The sequence below is a fragment of the Apteryx mantelli genome, chromosome 18, assembly GCF_036417845.1.
Source record: "Apteryx mantelli isolate bAptMan1 chromosome 18, bAptMan1.hap1, whole genome shotgun sequence".
Lineage (NCBI taxonomy): Eukaryota > Metazoa > Chordata > Aves > Apterygiformes > Apterygidae > Apteryx > Apteryx mantelli.
Window position 1 is genome coordinate 5,280,696 of NC_089995.1, and position 19,514 is coordinate 5,300,209.

At 41.2% G+C, this 19,514-nt stretch overlaps 1 protein-coding gene across 1 annotated transcript in view; it reads left to right on the forward strand.

Annotated features, from left to right (window-relative positions):
* The window catches only part of PTPRT (protein tyrosine phosphatase receptor type T), a 342,887-nt gene that overhangs the window by 94,525 nt on the left and 228,848 nt on the right, over positions 1 to 19,514 (forward strand). Inside the window, exon 6 of the mRNA XM_067307983.1 lies at positions 19,136 to 19,429. Coding sequence (XP_067164084.1) covers positions 19,136 to 19,429 — 294 coding nt within the window. The remainder of the gene's footprint in view (positions 1 to 19,135; positions 19,430 to 19,514) is intronic.

Consider the following 19,514-nt stretch of genomic DNA (forward strand, 5'->3'; position numbering starts at 1 on the left):
GCAGGAATTTCAGACAAGGTATCAGGATAAGCGGACCATTGTTATCGTCGCAGCTGAAGCTTGTGCATCCCGTGTGAATTCGCCTCAATTTTACTGTCCGTGTTTCAGGGCAGCTAGCTTTTATTCAATGAATATTGGTATATCCCCAGAAAATACAGCCTCATATTTTATTAACAGGGAAGTGAATGCCTACCAATTGCATGGCAGATCACGTTCAAACTGGCAGTTTATGACAGATGTGTGTGTAATTCACATTCAGTGTATTCCATATTTTACTCAAACAACTTTCAATAACAGTTACACAAATAAATTAAAGTGCAGCTGTCAAGGAGATCACCAACGGGAGCTGAAGACATAGACATAATATATTAAAGAGCTGATGCCTCCTGGAAATCTTTGAAATCTGTTTTGCTAGATGAAAGCAGCAGATTTGTTTCCTCCGTTTATTTTTCTTCTCTCACTTTTAATAATCAAGAATGCTTGTAATTCCAGAGGATTTTGTTACAGTTTTGGGACTAGTTCTGTATTTGTTTCATTAGTCTCAATGTACCCTTTTCTGGCTGTTCCATCACTTTTAGCTCCCCTGGAAATGCCATGCTGTAATGCTTTGCTTCACCTATGTAATCCCTGTACGTGAACAGTCGTTGCTCAGAAGGTCCAGGTGGGTTTGGCAGCTGGAATTCTTTCCTTTTATGAAATTATTGCACACGTTTTAAAATCAGGGTTTTGGGTGATCTTAAAAATCTCCACAGACAATTCTGTCTAAACCCCTATGGTTTGGTGGTGGTGCCCGGAGAGACCCCTGTTGTCAGTTTGTCCAGCTGCCCAGCAAGTCCTTTTGTCTCCAGTCACGTTGGAGCCAGCTGGCCTTGCTCACTCGGGCTGGAAGCTGTGGGCTCTGCTCCTGCCAGGATTTGTTAGGGAGTCAAGCCCGGCACCAGAGGCAGCGGTTCCCCACCGCCCCGCAACCACTGCGTTTGCCGGGTAGCATCCTTTCTGCATGCACTCTCTCATCGTCTCCTGATTCCTGATACCGTAGGATTTAATCAAATAATCACATTGTGGTAAAAAGCGTTGGCAGCCAGGCAGTGGTTTCTTTTTCCTGTTCCCCACTTTTCCCTCCTGATCCTTGCAGAGTTTTTGACAGCCGTCAGTTAGCAGAATGAAGATGCCTGGAATTTGTCTGCACCCGGGTCGATAGAGCTATTGTTGTTTAAACATCTCTAGAAAGCATTAAATATTTCTCTCTAGCAAATAGTGTTTTTCTTTTCCCTCCAGCCTGGCTATAGCCACCTGTTCAATAGACTAAATTCATCAAGTCGTTTTTAATCATGTTCGTTGGGCTGTGGAGCTGTGCCAGGGTCCTGCAAAGCAACAAATGGGTTCAGAGCAGGCGCAGCTCAGATTCTGCTAGAAAATAGTTCCCTTTGGCACTGGGTTTTATCAGCTGGCCTGGGAAGGTTAAGAAATCATCAGCATTTCAGATTACTTGGGGACAGAAGAGGAGAATCGTGGCTTATTTGCTTCACAGTGGTAACTCCATTTATTCTGGATTTGTACCAGCGTAAACTAGAGAAGAATTAGGAACAGAGCCAAATAATCTCTGTATTTCTTAAATAATTAACCAAATCTACAGGGAGCTAAGTGCATGAACGGTGAACAAATAAGAGTGAAATGATCAAACGCTATTCATTAAAGCCGAGTATTATATCATAATCTTTATATGCCTGTTCTCAATTTGAGAGATGTTCAACTATTTTTAAGGATCCCTTGAAATGAGGAGCTCTGTATGAGCAAAGCAAAAAGAATTTGGTTTAAATAGCCTTACAAAGCAATAGATTTCCCTGGTGCAAGTTTTGTGGGTAAAATTTGACCTGTAGTATTTTTCTCTGGCTCTTTTAAAGGGCATGATTATCTGTAACAATTCACTTCTAGTGATTTTTACTTGCGCTCCAAGGAGGGAATGTAAATTTACAAGTTTGAGAAATAAATGGTTTTCTGTGGCACTGAAGAAAGACCTCATCAGGCATTAACTGGTGTTTATTTGGAGAGCGTAGAGTTCTGCTTGTGAAGCCGGAAAATAAATAGAAATAAAATTCAGGGACTGAATACTTGACTGTATATAATCAGGTCAGGTCCTTTTAGATAATCAGGCAAGACTATTCTTCTAGATGTTTTGTGTTGCCGTTCTTCCCTATAGCTTCTGTGCTTCAGTGAAACACTGCAGCACTGTTTCATGTTGAGAAGTATTTGAAGTCTGGCTGTTTCGGCAGGTACGTGACAGGTATTACTGACAGTACGAAAGGTGAATTTTGACCCCATGCCTGATAATTATGTAGCAGTAGAATCACTTAACTTTTTTTGCACAGATGTACATGACTATAAAAATGACAGGCTATACAGTGACTTCTCTACTTTCAAATTGCCATCGATCTACATCAGCAGGAGAGCCACACATACAAAGTAAAAGAAAAATAATCCCTTATGTGTCGTAACTCCAGTTTGTGTATGTAGCAAATGCAATAATCAACATATCGCCTTTGATGTTTTGTTTCAGTGAGAAGGGGATACCCTTAAGGATCAAAAGTTAAATTTCCAAACTCTGGCATTTCTTTACTGAACTTGTTTATCCATCAGCGCTTCGAACCACAGCGTAATGAGCTCGAACGTGATGCCTGCTCTTGAGTTAAGAAGCAGAATCCTCGTGCAAAGTGATGATCATCCCTTCCAGGGGAGAAAAATAATTTTGCAAATTTTAATGCGAAACTTCAATGGAGGAAGAAAACTTCTTGTGCTCAAGAGTGCAGGAGGATACGTTGCTCAGGCTGCGGCTAATTGTGCTATTCTGTTAATTGACAGCTCTCAGTTTTGTTGTTAGGACTACCAAGTGCTTGCTAACAGGCTGATAATGCGTTGCAGCTACTCCTGCCTCGCTGGCGAGGATTGTCGCTGTTTCCTTGCCTGTGCTCAGCTACAAGCGGTTGAGTGTAGAGGCTGTTTGTACAGTGCTTATCACCATGATGTTAGAGACATTATGGTAATACAAATATTTGCAGGTGTGTATGTGTATAAACATAGATAACCCACTTCTCTCAACTAGTAGTAGACTCACATCCCACTCTGCAGTAGTGTAGTGTTTAATCAGAGTTTATGCCTTAGGTTAAGGCATTTCAATGGTCTCCCGTTTCAGCCAGAGAACGTGGGTGAATTCCTGTTTCCTGGTGATTCTTGGCCTCTTTGATCGCGATACTTAAGGATACTGGTATTAGAAATAGGCGGCTTGTAGATCAAACCAGTGCGCATTGTCCTGCAAGGACAACCTATCAGTATGACTTGAATCCTTTGTGCTGCTCTTCAGACTGCTAAATAAAGAAAGAAATGAATGTTTCCTCCATGTCTTGGGGAAAACCAGGATGGGAAGTCTCCATGCTTAGCCTTTGCAGCACATGGTGGCTCTCAGAAAGTTAGCATGCTTCTATGCGACCGTTTAGGAAACTCTCAGCCTATTCAATCAGTAAATATAAATTGAATCTGAACCTATTCAGAAAAACCCAGGCCCAATTTGCATCCGTAGGAGGAGTAATAATAAACTCTGTGCAGAAACCTTTGGGCAGAAAAGTGTGCTTCAGTGAAGAAACTGCTAATCACCACCTTAGTCATATATGCAGATGATGCTTTGACACCTGCAGGTTCCATTTTGGGAAGATTTGGAGCAAAGTAAATATTCTCCCCGTTAGCTGCTCTGTAAAACTTTATAACCTATCATTTCTGCCACTGGTGGAACAGATATTTTTATAGTACTTTTTTTTTCTCTGGAGGAAAATGGTTTCAGATTTTGCTGGAAATGCAGAAACTTGGTACAATGGGAACCTAGCCTAGCTTCTTCTCCAGATGAACAGGTTTCTATTGCATAAAATGCAAGATCCTGTCTAGTCAGGACCCAGGTTGTCTTAACACTCACTGAACACTCGTATTGAGTTGCAGGACCTGTATTTAACGCTTAGTTCTCATAGCCTAAACCCCAAAGGCAATGCCAGGGCTCTCCCAAAGCCTGAAGAGGCTCTTGAATTTGTCTGACTGAGATCTTGTTTGTAATTAACTGCCTCAGGGACAACGTAGCCAGGAGCAAGGAAAATGTACCCAAGGGATTTCTTGACTAACCACAGACGTTCTTGGGAATACTGGCAAATGATACGCGTACGAAAAAGCAGTAGAACAATAACATCTCATTCTGGGATCTCAGATCTCCTGTCTACCTTTGCCTAGTCTGGCTATTAGATTTGTTGGGGCGGCCTGGTCTCTTGGTTAAAGAATTGCTCACCATGCTTGGACAGTCTTCTGTCTTCTTGTGCTGCAGCTGGGGCAATTACCAGCTCTCCCTTCCCATCCCCCTATTATTTTTCTGCTGCTGGTCACTCACTCAAGGACAGCTTTAAGAATAGATTAGTAGAATTGGTACAACTGTCATTCGTGTTCACCGCTGTAGGGTGAACTGTCTTGGGTCCTCAATCTTTTTTTCTTTAGTGGCTACAAAATAGGTTCTTTCATGCACAAAATAGATTTTGAAATATCTCTTTTATGCTGTTTTGTGGGGAAGGTTGTGATACATGGTGAGACTCTTGAAATAAAATGGGGATATCAAACATGTAGCCCACAACTTCAGCAGGCAGGTCCTCTCATCTGTGTGCACGTGTAGTGCACCATTAAAACTGTGCGCTGTATGGGTTCAGTGTGCGTGGGTTCCCATGTCCCAAAGCAAGCCAGGCTTCAGGAGATTCGCTTCTTTTTTTGTAGGAATGTGATTAATGTAAGTAGAAAAAAAAGAGAAGAAATACAGAAAACAACTTGGTTTTAGTTTGCATTGGTTTTGAAGTACTAAGGCTTTTGGAGCCATCCAGGTAATGTTAGATATTTTTGAACTGTAATGTTGTAGTAGGGGTAATATCACAGTCTGCAGCCCTGTTCAGCTTATGCTGAGGTAAAACAGCATAGGCAAAGAAGGTATTTTTTAAAAAAATTCCTCCTACTGTCGGAGCATATTTTGGGTTAATAGGGTTGATCCTCTAGTGTTCTTTGTTACGTTTAGAAGTGTAAAGTTTGTCTCTGTTCGTTCTTTTGGAAAAAAAAGTAATTTGAGTTTATAATTACCTATGTAAACTTTCCATTTGGGGAGTAGCTTGGTGTCTCTGTGTCACAGGGAACCTTATTTCTTTTTTTGCATATTTTACGCTAGCCAGAGAGATTGGCATAGGACTTAAGGGTGGGGGGAAGGATCCCTTTATATTCTGGAAATTGCTATGGAGCTTCAAGGCGCTCTTCCTAATGTGTATCTTGCTAGACAGCATGATTCTTCTTGCCACCAGAAGCAATGATCCTTGCCATACTGTTACTGTGTTTTTATAAAAGATTAGATTACTCACGTAGCTGTATAAACACTATGATCTTAGTGGCAGCAGAATAGTTACTGGCAGCTACTTGGTTGTTTTTCAGACTTCATTACATATTTGTTATGAGTAAAAGTGGAAGCGTAATTAATCTTAGTGATGAAACTCTTGAATGAAGAGTGCTACCTTCAGTGCAAACCATAGTGCAGCTAATGTAGGTGTTATTAGTGTAAATGTTTTGAAATATGTAGAAGGAATATTAAATGTCATTGATCTCCAGCTATTCTGGAGCTGCTTTAGGCTTCCTAGGGTTTGCATCCCTGCTTACTTCCAGCAAGAGAAGAGAGAAATTTTAAGAGTGGAATGAAGCATAGCTGCGATAACGGCAAAGCCTGTTCTTCCCTTGTGCTAACCACATTCCTCACAGCCTGCCGAAGCATAAATGTCATTTCAGGCAGTTCCTCCAGACGTGCAGAGTGACTGCCTGAAGTGAGCGCTCAGCGTAGCTCCTATCAGAACAAGTCCATTCTGATTCATCCGAGCTTCCTATGAATACCGTGGTCTCAGCTGTGGTCCTGCTCAGATTAACATCAGGAAGGCATGCCTGCAGGTGCCCATCCACTCGGAGGCTCGGCTAGCCGGATAGGTTGCTGGCAGCAGCTTGACCTGGTTCAGGTGCGTTGGTTTAAAAGGTCCTACGGAGCTGTTCGGGATGCGCCTGCAGCACGCGGCTCGCAGAGCTTCTCGGTGTCAGCGACCTCTCTGCAGTACTGCAGTGTGGGCTCTGAGGAGGCTGTGTCAGATTTTACTTGCCTCCTAAAGGGAAAATGTGATTAGTGTTTTTCACAGATCTGTCGCAGGAAAATAAATACTTCGATGAGAACATTTTATTTTATGGATCGGAAGAGCCTGAATTTGTATGTCTTCTCTGGCATACTCTTCTTTGTTGGGGGTCACGGTGTCCGTTGGCTGGAACACAGCACTGCATTCATTCTCGGGCCCTGTCACCATCTATTCATCGTTATTTCCACAATTATGAAACAGCATTTGAACACTTCCTTCAGCAAGTATGAGGAGTAGCAGTGAGTATAGAGTTCTTTGAAATACACTGTGGTGCACACCCTGGTCTCCTCGCTTGAAGCTGACCTGCCTCTGGGGTGTGCAATGTGTGAACAAGAAGACAGGTTGGCATCGGTGCTGAAAGAGCAGAACGGACACTGGTGAGTCAGAAGTCTCCCCGCAGTAGTGGTCTCCTGTTTAAACTCCAGTATGGCTTGTGCTTCAGTTCTTCTTGCTGCTCCTCAGCTCTTCTGCACATCTTTAGGTGGTGGGCAGGGCGGTAAAGGGCAGCGGTTGTTAATTCCCCACTTTGCCTTAAATGAAATGAAAAATCCTGCCTCAGGCTTTTCCTGCAAACGTAGCAGGTTGCTATGGATTAAGCTACTTAATCAATCCGGACAAGCCATTCCATGCTGCTCATCGTAGTCAATACCTCCAGTCACTTGCCATTTCAGCAGCTTCGACACTAACGATCCTTCATTCTGCAGACAAAGATGTGCCAGAAAGCAAAAGTTGCTAAATAGCCTCTATAGGCAAAGCTATAAAATCTCGTCGCCTTCATCCCTTCCCGCCATCATATGCTGGTAGCATAGCAACTGATGAAGCTGCTTGAACTTGAGTTGACCTGAAATTACATGTTTCACGGTTTGTGTGTTTACTCCTGCCTTTCTACCTTTTTTTTTTTTTGGTGCTTGTTGAGTTTACATTCCCAGTCCCTATGGGAGATTAGCAGCTTGTTCATGCAGAGAGCTGGAATAGATTTAATAACACATGATGTATGAGCTTAAATAGCCTATGGAGTTAGAAACATGAGAACAGAGCTGAAGCTGGCCCTGACTAGTGATGGGTGGAGAGGATCTCCTTTTTGATAGGATGCAAATGCAGTTTTCAGTGTTTTATTGCAGACTTGGTGCAGCCATAAGGGCAGGCTCCCACAGATGGATGTTGCAAGTTGTAGCATTACAGAGTTGGCTGTTACGGAAAGTAATGTAGAATGTAAATATGCAGAGATTATAATAACCTCTGGGGTTCTCACATGGGGGAAAGGCAGCGAATGCAGAGGGACTGGTTCAAAACCAACCAGCAGCAAGCAACTTGGGTGACTGTTGGCACCTGCATAGTTGCAGCAGTTTCTGGTGGAGAAATGGCTATGTTTTCACAAGGATTTCTAGGATGCTCCAGTCTTTTATTGTCCTTTGTCAAAGGAGAGCTGATGCTCGCTTCCGATGCTTTGTGATAGTTTCATAATTGCCATGTGTCTCGTGTTAAATGCTAGCTTGGCTTTCTTCCTAGGTCATTTCAAGACTAACATGAAATTTTAGCATGCATATCTCTGACACATCTGTCATCAAGGGCAAGATTCAAGTAATGAAGGAGGCAGGAGAACAAATGACTAGTTGTGAGAGAGACTGTATCATGGATGAGTCCAGAGAAAAGGACTTTGTTAAACAACCCAGGACTTGGTCAACAAGGAGCAGTTAAATGCTGGTTAGAGAAAGTCATGGTCCTTTTTTGTTGTTGTTATGGTCAAATTTAACCTGAACTTTTTTCTGTGTGTATGTGATCCAGCTTGAACAGATGGGACTGAAATGCTCCTGCCTCCAAACAGTCTTAATGAGAGAAAGAAATTCCTCCTTTGACAAGAATTTTAGCCATTGAATTATTAAATCAAAGGGCATCACTGTCACCAGTGCATGTTCTGGCTGCATTTATAAAAGGAAAGAGTGAGTTGTGCTCATTTTTTCCAGAGAAAAGCATAATTATTAACCTTAATAGGATGGTTTTGGACTGCAGCAGCTGAGTTCTGCTGCCCTCAAATGTGAGGGCATTCAGAGAGCCCACTGGTGCTCAGTATTACTTCTTGCTGAGCAGTTTTATTGCACAGCTTGCTGACTTTGTGGCTTCCACCTCTATCGACTGACTGTTCTGATACCTCGCTGTTTCAGGCTGAAGGCCAGGCGCTGAGAACACAAGTGTAGAGAGGTGGAGTGCATCTCGCCTAAATTTGAATAGCGGTCAGAGAAAGGGACAGTTTCAGGAAGCAATTCATTTTATCTGTCTTAAATATGCACCTTAAGATGAGTTGTACAGTTCTCTGAAATTGTCCATTTCTCTCCATTGACTATAAAGGGAACCTGAGATCGCTAGTATGGACTTGTATAGCAGCTGCACATTGAAAGGCAGGATAGTTGTAACCCACTCACGGGTGCCTAAATTCATAGCGCACAAAACTCTTATTTTGTTGGGCCCCACACAGTTCATGAAAGATCTCTGAAAACGGAATGATACCGTGACAATGTAATTCCATAAGCCACAGGGATTCTTGTTCATAGTGTCATTTAGTAGCTATTTTGCAGCTAAAAACATCAAAAAATTGCATGCACTTTAGAAATGAGAGCCAGTCGTTCATTCTCCCCAACCCTGGGGGCTGGTTGCTCTTAGAGGCTATCAGGGGCCGCCTGCGCATTGCGTAGGGTAGCACTTCTATCCATGCGAAGGAGGGTTGTCTTGTAGCACTCCCAGTGTGCGAGTTTTACAAATGTGTTTTGCTCCAGTACTGGAGATTCCTGCATATCAGTATCGAGCCATTAGGGAGCCATGGGAGAGTCTCCAATCGTCGTCTTTTTCCCCCCTCTTTTACAGTACAAATGATGACTCAAAGAGAAGCATTCAGTTCTAATCTCTGTGAGTTCTTGTAATAAGCTTTACAATTAGAGCACAGAGTCTTCCATCTAATTCACTTAATTTACGCGGGGAAATGAGATACTGTTCGACTAATCCGATGCTATTTTCTTCTTTATTAAAGAATGAAAGCATCCTCTGAGGCTCTGGTGGGATTCAGGCTAAAGCTTCTGAGAGACAAATAGTATGAAAGGCTAATGAAATAGAATAGTACGGTAATTCCCGCTTGATATCTGGTGCCCCTCTCCTTTAACCTATAACACAATTACAAGAAGAGTTGGTAGGAGGTAATTGGCCTGTATCAACTCTTTCTGGTCTCAGGGTGGATTTGTAAATTTTTGTTTAATAAGATGACATGAATAGAGATAAAATTTCTTCTTCCAGGGTTTGTTGCGTGTGTCTTGCATGGAGTGCTTTCAGGAATGAGTTACAAGGTTTTCTGGTGCTTTATAGTAACTCCTGTAAGAATTACTGTTTTTTCCTCTTAAGCCCAGACTGCCAGTTGCTTAATTTAGAACATACTCCTTGGTGATTTGAAATATGTATTTCCACCACTTCTTAAGGGGAAAATACATAGAGAAGATGTATTCTGCATCTACATCAGGCTGCAGCAAGTTCTCCCTTAGTACATATGTAGGTATTTGATGTGCAAGTACACTGCTGTGAGGTGTAAAGGGAGTGTTCTGTAGTCTTTGAATTTTGGGATCTTTGGGAATGCCGGAAGACTAACATCTTGTCAAATGATGGGTCTCTTGCTCTGTTGCCTTTCTTTGATGTTGATTGCCATCCCCGAGATTTGCTCTCCTCTTGCTTTTCGTTGCTGTTGTGCTGGTTCTCTGACCACTTTGCTTCGTTCTTTCTCATGTTTCTGGATCATTTTTCTTTTGTCCCCTGCTTCTTGTACGTACACCGCTGGCCTTTCTTTACCTTTTCTCTTGTTCTCTAGGTGATTTCCTGTGCTTGTGTCATTTCCACCATCTCCTCTGTCTTTTTCTTCTCAGACCACTTCTCTCTCAAGGTCTTGCTGTGAACTTGTGATTCTGTCAACACAGAATCGCTTGACTTCCCACCTTTCCCCGCTGTAAATGTAAGCAATCCACAAGCCATCCACAGGTTAAACTTTGCATTGGCAGTCATGGGTTTCTTTTGCTCCACGAAACTGCAGGCATTTGCCAGCTCAGCCTGTGTTATACAGACCTGCGTCTTAATGCTGTTCCCTTCCCATGATACCAGTACTTAGGACTGAATCATTTACAGCTTCATTTTTCTTTAGGGAAGAAATTCCTATTTCTTGAGGCACTAGTTTAAAGATAATATGCATAGACAACTTTTTGTTTTAAGGTAGGGGAGGGCTGATTAAATCATAAAACATGGCAAATCCCTTGGAGACAGAAGCATTAACTATGAAGAGAAAAGCTAGAAGATAAAAGCAAATGATCTGCTGTGGCATACGAGTATTCTGTATCTTAGAATTATTAATGTTACTTATCGTTGTGTTGGTAAATTCTGTGTTGGGAAGGAGGATCGGATGGAGCGTACTGACGCTAAATTTGTTAATCCGTAGAACAATATAGCAGTGCCTCAGCGCAAACCTCCCTTACTGCTCCCATGTCCTAGATCTTTAGCTTAATACCAACCTGTCAAGGGATGAAAGGGTAAACTGCCATTTTGTCTTTTAGGCTTTGGTCATTAAGCACATAAACATCCTCTGTCTGATGATTCATGAGGATTAACGCAGTGTGGATCTCAGTAGGGGCAGGAGGAGCCCTGCATGTCCACAGCTCCATAGTAGGGGAGTACTGATGGAGGAGGAGAGGTTAGACTTTGCTCTGTAAGGGTGATGTTGGCCTGGTGGGACTGGCCTGTTTCACAGACGATGCTAAACGAGCTTCCCGCAATAATGGCTTTTGCACCTGTAAAATGTCTAAACCTGTAAAACCATTGCCTCTTGTTCTGCAGAGTATAGAAAGCCCAGGTCTTCCCCTTTGCTTGCTTTCCTAGATTTTGGCTTTAATTAAATATTTAGAATCGTTGGTTTCAGAATTGGTTCTGGGCACTTTTCTTTGGGAGAAGCCTTGTGTTCCCAGGCTACTGGAATTTAGCAACCCGGGTGAGTTAATGATGCACTTCATTAATGCAGCTGGCCCTCTCTTCCAGCACAGTTGACATGTGTCACTGCGGTCAGCCTATTACTTTACTCTGAGACAGGTTTGAAAGTCTCCCTTTGAGACAAAAAAACCTCTCGGTACAGTGCCGGTCATGGCCATGAAATACTCTCGTGCTAAATATTTTAAAATCCTTGTGCCAGTTTTTTGGGCAATAAATGGAACCTAGAAGTTCAGACAATCACCGAAAACCAAAATTCAGCTGCTGCATTTATAACAGATAGTGTGGAGTGTGCTAATAAATAATGCCAATATAAATACTGTCATTCAAAGGTCAGGCTGCTTATTGCTGACGTGTAAAGCTAGCAAAGAGTAGCTTATGCGAATGCTGTTCAGAGAGTAAAATGAATCTCTGAAAGCCAGCAATAATCATAATAAATGTACACAAAACAGTTCTGAGAAGATGGCAAATTCTGCTTAAAGGATGGAGGTGCAAAAAATCAGAACATAGGCACTTTAGCATGGTTCCATTTTTTTCTTGAGAAAGCTGCTTCTGCCTTCTTAAATGCAAATTTAAGTACCTATGTTCTCAGCAGCTCTTAAATTGTAAGAGTCTATGGCTATTGTGAGGAAAACTCTACAAATGCGCTTTTCTCTGTATTGTTTGTAAAAACCCTCTGAGAAGCTTGAAATTCGACTTTCTTACCTTCCAGTCCCATTCTTATCTGTTTGGCAAGCATAATTTCCACAGATGCACATTGAGGATGCTGTGAGAAAAGCTTACAATCCCCATTGGCAAGGGAATAATAAATATCAGGTTTGGAAACACAGAATCCTGCTTCTTGGGCAAATGTCTTTTATAGCAGCCCCTCCTGCAAGCCCCAAAGAATATATAATATTGTCTGTCTTCCGATCTTATTTTTGGAGCCCGTGTTGTATGTCGTATGCATGCATGGAAACAAAATAGGGCTGCCTGTGTACATGTTGCAACTGTCTTCCTGCTGCTCTGGAGTTTTGGCTACGTATGGTATTTGCACGGCTAATATTTTGGAAAGACTGCAGGCTCATCTTGATGCTTGTGAGAGTTGTATTAACAATTTGACTTGTTGGCATGATTACGGCGTGCTTAATAACAAAATAAGGGTAAACTTAGCACTGCTGAACTTGCCATATGCTAGTGTTTTGTAGCATCAGTGGTTCTTTTTATCTAATACCATCCGTAGGCGAACACAAAGGCAAGTGAGAGTTTATGGTCTCTTTGGTTGTACGTTTTACCAGCTGAACTTATTATCAACAAAGAATGAATTTTTGAAAGAACCAAAGTTTTATTCACATAAAACCCATAGCTTAAGAGTTTTATCCAGTTATTTCAAGATTCATTTTTCTTTAATGTCTTTTTCTTATGGATTATTTCACAGAAGACAGTGAAACCAGTTGCTGGGTATTTTTCTTTCATGTTTCAGTCTTCACAGTCGCAGCTGAAGGATAAGAAGTTACATGAAACTGGAAAAAAAAAGTTTCAGATATCTGAATTTCTAACCTCAGTTACTCTAGTTATTTATTTTTTTGAAGTGTCAAGTGCATTCTTCATGCAGCAGGTAGCTGACCTGTGAAATTCCTTGCCAAGTGATGACACAGGTGTTAAAAGATTACTTTAGGAAATTCAGGAAGTCCTTAAGCTGGAAATAATTAGGATATTATGTAGAAATTTATTGTGTAATTGCCCTGTTCTTGCACTCTTCCCTAGATGTAGACTTATGGCTGCTACTTGAGAGATGATAGTGGGCTTGATGAACCTTTAGTCTCACCAGGTACAGCTGCTGTTACATTCTTACATACTCTGTTTCTATGAAACAATTCATCCTACCTTAATAAAACAGTACAAGATGAGAAAATGTAATATATCCAATAGTTACACTAACTGGCCCTAAAAGACTCAGCTGGTTTCCTTTTGTTTTTTCTCTTAGAAGGGCAGCCTCCTCTTTCTTCTTTAGAAAGAAGTAAAAATTCATGTCTTCAGTTCTTTAATTTTGAATCTCAGAATGATTGAGGTTGGAAGGGACCTTTAGAAATCATCTGGTTCAACCCCCCGCTCAAACAGGGTCACCTGCAGCAGGTTGCCCAGGACCCCATCCAGATGGCTTTTGAAAATCTCCAAGGATGGAGACTCCACAACCTCTCTGAGCAACCTATTCTGAATTTTAACAATTGCTAGAAATTGCTCACACAAGCAGTTCTTCCTCTTGCCCTGATGTGCTTTTGTGAAATTTCAAAACAAACAAAACCCCCCACATATAGCAATTTGACGCATAACATTTTCCACCACATTATGGAAATCAGAGATATTGGTAGAAAAAAATATGTTTCCAAGACTCATTTTCATATCTTGGATATTCACTGGTTTTGAGACAATTTCACTGACAGTTCATTTTTGACCTCCCAGACACCTCTGGAATATTTCTAGAGGCGCTTGGGAATGACCTGGTTCTTCTTCTAACCAGCTGTGTTGGTGGGACTTCAGTCTCCTTTCACAAAGGATTGATAAAGCAGTCTCTCAGCTGTGCTCCTTTCCAGCTTCATAATCAGGCATTTTTCTTAGTTTGGAGTTCATTGCTTTAAATCTCTCATAGTAATATTTTTAAAAAGGCATTTGGATCGGGTTTGCTTGGGAATTTGCACTAGGTGAAATTTTCACTTCCCTCGTCTTTTTAAGGTCATATTGACTAGACCCTGAAGTATGTGTTTCTTCGTATCTTATATTTAAAGTAAAACTAAACACAAACGTAAGAGGAGTTAGGTTTTTAACACTGGAAAGTTTAGGATATGTCTGCTCTGCATACTGGGACAAGGTAGAAGTAGTTGAGATAGCACTAAATCAGGTAGCTCTAGTACTAGTATGACATGAAGCTCCAGTTTATCTACTTCATGTTGCCTAGTTCAGACGTACCCCTCAGTCTCAGTCAGTGTTTGCACTGACATTGCATCATCTGTTGCAATAACAATAAAAAAAAACCCGCACATGTGAGAAAGTTAAATAAACCCTCCAATTTGAGCCTAAAAAAAGGAGGGGTGTAGACTTTCCACAGTCTTGTAAGAATGGATCACCATATCACACTATGTTGGAAAATGAAAAGCAAGGACTGAAATTACTGTTAGTATCATAATAAAACTTGTAATTTTAGCCAAGATCAGGACCTGGCTGTGAGAGTCACTGTGCTGATCCATACCAGGTCAATAAAAGAATAATATTTCCATTCTACAGATGAAGACTGTGTTTTGCTTTCCAAATTTGTGGCTGACCTTGGAACTTCCAGAGCAGCCATGAATCATAGGTTGTCTACCCACAAAAGTAATCTTCAGTAGAAAGAAATCATCACTAAGGCAATAATATAAGTATTGAGTGAATCTGAATGGTAGCTGGGTGTTTTATTCAAGCATTTGGTTCTCTTCTCTCCTTGCTCTGCTCTATATTAGTTCCTTAGCCCTTTTCATCTTCCAGTGAAACTTGTCATTTTGGTGAATATTTAGAAGTTCACCATCTGAAAAGATGGTACAGTTTCTAACTAATTATATATGAGCAGTATTCATCTAAAAAATATATAAACTTTTCAGACTAACACAACTTTAGAAACAAAATTAATACGAGTGACATTGACTGAAACATTTAAATACCTCTTTAATTGTCCCAGTGGATGTTATCTCTAAGTATCTCCTTACAGAACCTAAGCAAAGGGTCTCTGTGTTTCATACTTGATAGTGAAATTCATACATTTAAATTTCTGGTTAAATTAGGACTGAATATGTTTCTTGCAACTGTATTTTCAAGTATTTTTCACCATGCCTGCTTCTTCATCATATGCTGTTGCCCAAAGGGAAATTCATCCTTAGTTCTACAACTTTAGCTTCTGAGCAATCACAGTCTGCTAAGTATTCAGCAATCTCGTCTCGCTCTTTCAGACAGGAGTTTTAAATGTAAGCAGGTGAGTTGGATGAAAGTTGACAAAAAGAATTCATAAAAAGTAGTACTCAGGAAAATAATCTTAATGTGCCCCTGGGTGCATTTCCAGGATGAAACTCTCTGCTGAATGAGGAATATATGTCACACAGCTGGGAGGGAAACTTCCTGCATGCCGTTCACTTGGTTAGTAGTCAATCTATTACATTTCTTAGTTGCTTAGACATCTAAGATCTACTGATATCTTTCACAGGATTTCCCAGCACCTCATAAAGAGATGATTGCAGTTGCCTTCTCGGTAGTAGCCAAAATCTACGTGACATTTTGTATTTTTCTCAGGAGCTCTGTGGTTCCAAACAGCTGTGAGGCCACCACTGAGGACTGACAGACCAGCTGCGTCCTGTCATGTTTCTAATGGGCTCGCTGGTTTTCTCCAGCATACCATTTTCTTGCATCATCTGCATCATCTTTATGGGGGAAAAAAGTAATGCAGAGAACATGACACAAATAATTCATCTTCCATAACGTCTTTTCCTTCTTGCCAGTTTCCAACTATCAGAGTTTAGCAGACTTCTATTGTCTTTCTCTTTTTTGGCCACTTCCCTGCTGGTATTTTACCACAGAATTACAGATCTCTGGAAAACTAAATGTAGAAAATAACCTCTGTTCTCACATCCATTTCACCCATGCTTTGTCCAGGGTTTGGTCACTGAGCGCTCTGTCCTTCTTTTTGGAGCCTAGTCTTCTTCCATGCTGTAACAGTTGTCCCATTGCTTAGAAAATTGCATGTAGAAGTAATCCAGTAGGAGAGCAGAAGCATTCAGAAACAGTTGCCCAAGAGTAAAAAATGTCTTTCACAGCAGTCAAAGTATTTCATCTTTCCTTGTCCTTCATAGTGGTTTTGTGTTCTCATGTTGTCTGCACTATTGGCCTGTTGGTGTCCAGTTAAAGCTCTAACACTGTTCTGCCTTCACAGCTGTGGACCACAGCTGTATTTCCTCTTCCAATGGGAGAAGGTGGCCATACGCTGAATTCTGTTCCTGACTGCCTAGCTGCACCTGCTTTGCACGTACGATAAAATCTACTTATGTTCAATAACCTTTCTTTGACCTTGTAGTATATAGATCCTTCTAGTCTACTAGTTTCTCTTCCGTGACTGGAGGAAGAGGAGGAGAGGCTGAAAGGGAGCAATTGGCTAGATGAAGCTTGCAATACACTGTCTGGATTGCAAATACTGTCTGGATTAAATGGGGCTTAAAATATGAGCGATTGCAATTACATATGTACAACCCCAATCTGTCACCGTGTTTATTTAATCAAGATCACATAGAGATTTTAATCAAAATAGTGAGCTCATAACATCAGGCTGGTCATCTGTAACTGACAAGTGTATTTCATTACAGAGGCCAAAAAATGGTCCCTGTATATGTGCTGGTTTTGCTAAATAATGAGGAGTTTGTTTAAAGCACTTGCAGCAATTTGGCACAGATTGATATTAAAGTCTTGCTCCCTGTCCAGTTTTTGCTAATAAAAAGGAGCCCTCTGTTTTCAGTGATGCAGGATTGAGGAGACACCTGTTTCTCTTATTATACTTAAAAGGACAGAAATACACGGGGAAAGAAAAATAAGGGGAAACTACTCTCGCTTTTGACAAAATTTGGCTTAGATACGGCCAAAAAAGAAAGAAGTCAACAATGTTGGTTGTCTCCTTAATCTAAATCAGTTTCTAAACTTGCTTAAAAGTTACTCAAAAGACAAGGCTATTGTGTATATTTCGTGAGACAAACTGCTCTATTAATTTAGCTCAATCCCATAAATCTCTTCTAACTTGCAACCAAATCCCAAAGTAATCTGAATCGTGTTGCTATTGAAGCATCTAAAACCCAGGAGTATGGGGCTTAGTATTTCATTTGTTGCATATGTTCGGATATGATGTGACTTGTAAGATGTCATTTTTTGCGCTGGGAATAAAAATCGCTTAAGTCTGTCTTCTAATTGTCTTGCAAGTAATAAATTGTTTGTGATATATAATGATCAGGTTTTAATGAAAATGCATCTACCTGCGTTTCTTGAAAACAGCTTTCTTGGAAAAATAGGCTTGGTAAGTCAAAACATAATCAGCCTGACATTTCATATCAGAAAATAATTCTGCCTAGAGCTATGGGAACAGTGCAGAATAAAAGCAGAAACAATTTTCCCCAAAACCTTAGCTCGTGACACAGCTTTGCTCATGTTGGATATCTGACTTTTTTTCCACGGTTAACAGTACACAACTGCTGTAATCAAACTCTATGAGATAGCATGGCTCAGAGTGCAAGCAGTTAGCCAGAGAAAATAAGATTAACTAACATTTCAGTTGATCATTTTGTCTAATAATGGTTTCCTACTGTTGCTTTCCTCCATAGAGCAGATGCTAACCTGCAAGACCACTTTTGGGGGGAAAGCCCCTGTTCCTCTCATCTGTGGTGCTCAAACTCATTTCCTCCATGTTTCTGTGTGTCCTGGGTTCTTCCAGCTTTCTGGGCTCTTTGAGGAATCACCTGGGGGCATGGGATAAGTCCTGTAGCACTCTAAAATTTGTATCATGTTGTAACATTTACAACATTTATAGGATGCTTCTGCAAGAAATGTGTCCTTTCTTGTTGCCTTAATATCACAAGAGAAGAGAATTTGCGTGTCCTCTGGGCAGAGGGCGAACCAAATTAGTGTGTGATGGAGGGAAAGCTAGATGAGATTAAAGAAATTGCTCATAATCTTGCATGGTTCAGTTCAGGTTTTCAAAACTAAAAGGCATACGATATTCATGTGGCTTCCAATATGCAAGTGTTATTTATACGCTGACTTTAAAAACAAAGCAAAGCAAGCAGACATAATCCAGAAAACCAAAAATCAAGCAGGCAGCCAGACCCCGTAGACTTTTTGTAGATATTCTCCAACGGTGTAGCTGAGATATCTTTTATTAGCTTGCTTTTGTTTTTATCACAGAAGTAATATTCAGCGATCTGGTTTCTGTCTCCTGATGATGCTTCTCCGACTTTTTCCGGGCAGTCTTCAAGTCTCACGCAGACTTTGCTGCGGTACCTTTGCCTATGAAGTTAAGCAGACTTTTTGCAATTGGACGTGGCACGATATGTTGCTTCAGGCATGTCTTCGACTTTTTCCTTAGTTGTGAGCTACCAAGAGTCCAAGTTAGAGTCAGTTTTAGCAGCCTCCTACCTCTGATAGCACTGACCATGTGAAGATCCCCAGCGTTCAAATTTACTGATATCTTTTCAGACATGTAGCCAGTGGTTTGATTTAAAAATATATCCTGTCTTTAACCTATATTTTGTTGGGTAAAAATTGCAAAATGAGCAAGTGATTTCAGTTTCCCACATGTTGCTAATTGTGTTAAGTATCACGCTTCTTTTGGCTGAACCACAACACCATGATTGATGATTGTGATATTCTTCCCCATTGGGTCGCATGGCAGGGAAGGGTTGTTATGCCGGAGCCTTTTTGTACCTGGGATCTGCTAAGCGCACTCAGTCTTTATTTGCAAATTCTTTCCTCCCTTACCCCCCCAATATTGTATTGACTGTCGTCGTTCATATTCTTGGGGAAGGAAATAAGTGTTAACTCTCTGACCTTTGCAATGTGACTGCTGTGTCTTATTTTAGGCAGAGGTTGCTCTGTGGGTACTGTATTTTGCAGTCTGTGTTTCTGAATTGGTAATGCTTTTTTCTCCCTCTACCCCCACTGCGAGGGCGTTGAACTTTTAGCACAAATATAAGAAGCCAAATTCTTTTCAGTAATGCATTAAACTGTTATGAAAGATTTGGTAAATGACAGTGGAAACTGTCTCTCTGTAACAGAAGATTTTGGCACAGCCTTGCTACGGGTACATAAGAGAAATTTGATCCTTTTGACAAAATTCGCTCAAGCCTCTTGTGATTTCTTTATGTCTACAGAACCCCCAACTCCTATTGCCCCTCCTGAGCTGCTGGCTGTCGGAGCCACCTACCTGTGGATCAAACCCAATGCCAACTCCATCATCGGAGATGGGCCCATCATCCTGAAAGAGGTGGAATATCGGACGACCACTGGGAATTGGGCGGAAACACACATTGTAGACTCCCCAAATTACAAACTGTGGCATTTGGATCCTGATGTGGAGTATGAGATCCGAGTGCTGCTCACGCGCCCCGGAGAAGGAGGCACAGGGCCCCCAGGACCACCGCTCACAACAAGAACAAAATGCGCAGGTAGGGTTTCTCCTGCTTTATACTCTGTAATGAGGTTTTGGCTCGCTTACTAATCCATTAACCAACAGTACTTCACCCCTCCTTA